Below are 1,721 nucleotides of genomic sequence, written 5' to 3' on the forward strand. Positions count from 1 at the left end.
CCAAATCCTCTCTCCACTCCAGAGTACATCGACATGCTGATTGAGGGAGAGAAATCTGAGGCCAAGCCAGGCTGGAAGAAACGAGTTCAGTCCCTGATAACCATGAGAGAAAAGGCTGAGTACATGGCTAAAATAGAAAGAGGAGAGAAACTATTCTAGAGTCCATAGCGATCAGGAATCTTTGTTTCTTTGTGTCGAAGCTAATTAAAAACCAAGACCTGACCAAATATCAAAGACAAAGACAGAGATCCATTCAGACCCAGATACCAAAGAACCAAACAGGACAGAGAGTGATGCACTGAGACAGAGTCTCCATACTGAGACACCGACACTTCAGTTATTCTGACCAACAAGTAGAAATGTGTTCGACATAAAGAGAGAAGCTGCTAACTCGTTTGTACACATTTTGTGCTGGACGCATTAACTGGACAACTTCCTGCCACCATTAACACCAGTGTCACAATTTAAAGCTGCAGCTTTATTAACTCAGCAAACCTGAACACTGAGAATTAAATAGTATTTAAATTTTATCTATTTTGACAATCTAAATATAACTGTTCATAAAGTGTTTAGATATATAGATTTGCATTGTTCAGTACGGCTTTGTAAACAGGAATATCAGCTTCTTACTCAGTTGTTCTGCTCTTCTATTATCTCTTATGTATGTAAAAGAAATAGGCCTGGGGATAAAAGAAGAAATCACATTTTACTATATAATTAATAGAATAAAGAGTACTGCTGCTGATGGAAACACTGGACTGTGACAAAACTAGTACAGTAACAGCTGGTCAGGTTTAACCGCAGCGTGGCAGGTTTGATCAGATTCCAATTATCAGATATTCAAATGAATTTCTTCACAAATTCCTGACCTTCATTTAATCACTGCGGACAAACAGAATCTGTGAATCATCTTTCAGTCTTTGCACAGAAATAAAAATAGCAGAAATAAGGTTTGGGGCCCAACATTAAATCTGTTGTGGCCCCTGAAAAGCTCATTTCTCCCTCCTGTGTTTGCCTGCAGCCTCTCAGACTCTGCTGCTGGAACTCTTCCTGCCTCTAACTGTCTGCAGACTCCAGCTCTCCTCGGTGCTTCACTGCCCCCTGGTGTCCAAACTCAGAGCTGCAGGTTGTTTCCTCTTCATCGCTCACATTTAAAGTTAGTTTTGATCAAAATAACTTAAGATTAGAAATAAAAACTAATATTTTATTTTTAAGTGTTGTTCTGTGAGCTGATAATTCTTTATATATTTTATTTAAAACAAATGTGTTGATGATCTGCTGCTCTGTCTGTCTGAAAACACATTTTACAAAAGATGATTCCCATATTTAAACTTCCACTAATAAATTAATCACTCAGACTTTATTTGTAGAGCGCCTTTTGTGTAAAATAACAATACAAGGTGCTTGACAATGTTTTTAAAAATTCCAGCAATACCAAATAACCAAAATAGAAGTTATTAGGCAAGATTAACGTTTAAAAAAGAAAAGCGATATAAAACTATATGTCATGATCCTGTCTGTGTGTCTTGTTGGGGAGTCTGGGTTTTAGTTCTGTCTTTGTTCTTAGTCCTGGTCCTTAGTTCATTTTTTAGTATTCGCTCCTAGTTCTTGTTTACTTTATTTTGGTTTAGTCTGCTCAGTGCTCTGTTTTTGTTCTGTGTTCTCGTTTAGGTTCTGGTACTTTGTAACATGTGTTCTGTCTGTGTTGGTTATTCATTTTG

The 1,721-nt window shown here is 37.3% G+C and overlaps 1 protein-coding gene across 1 annotated transcript in view; it reads left to right on the forward strand.

The window, feature by feature from the left end:
* LOC123973110 overlaps positions 1–1,721 on the forward strand; it is a 7,810-nt gene extending 6,089 nt beyond the window's left edge. The window contains exon 3 of the mRNA XM_046052991.1: positions 1–1,721. This exon is cut by the window's left edge and continues 1 nt beyond it. Within this exon, the coding sequence (XP_045908947.1) occupies positions 1–159 (159 nt within the window). The 3' untranslated portion in view covers positions 160–1,721.

This window comes from Micropterus dolomieu, linkage group LG06 (genome assembly GCF_021292245.1).
Source record: "Micropterus dolomieu isolate WLL.071019.BEF.003 ecotype Adirondacks linkage group LG06, ASM2129224v1, whole genome shotgun sequence".
Lineage (NCBI taxonomy): Eukaryota > Metazoa > Chordata > Actinopteri > Centrarchiformes > Centrarchidae > Micropterus > Micropterus dolomieu.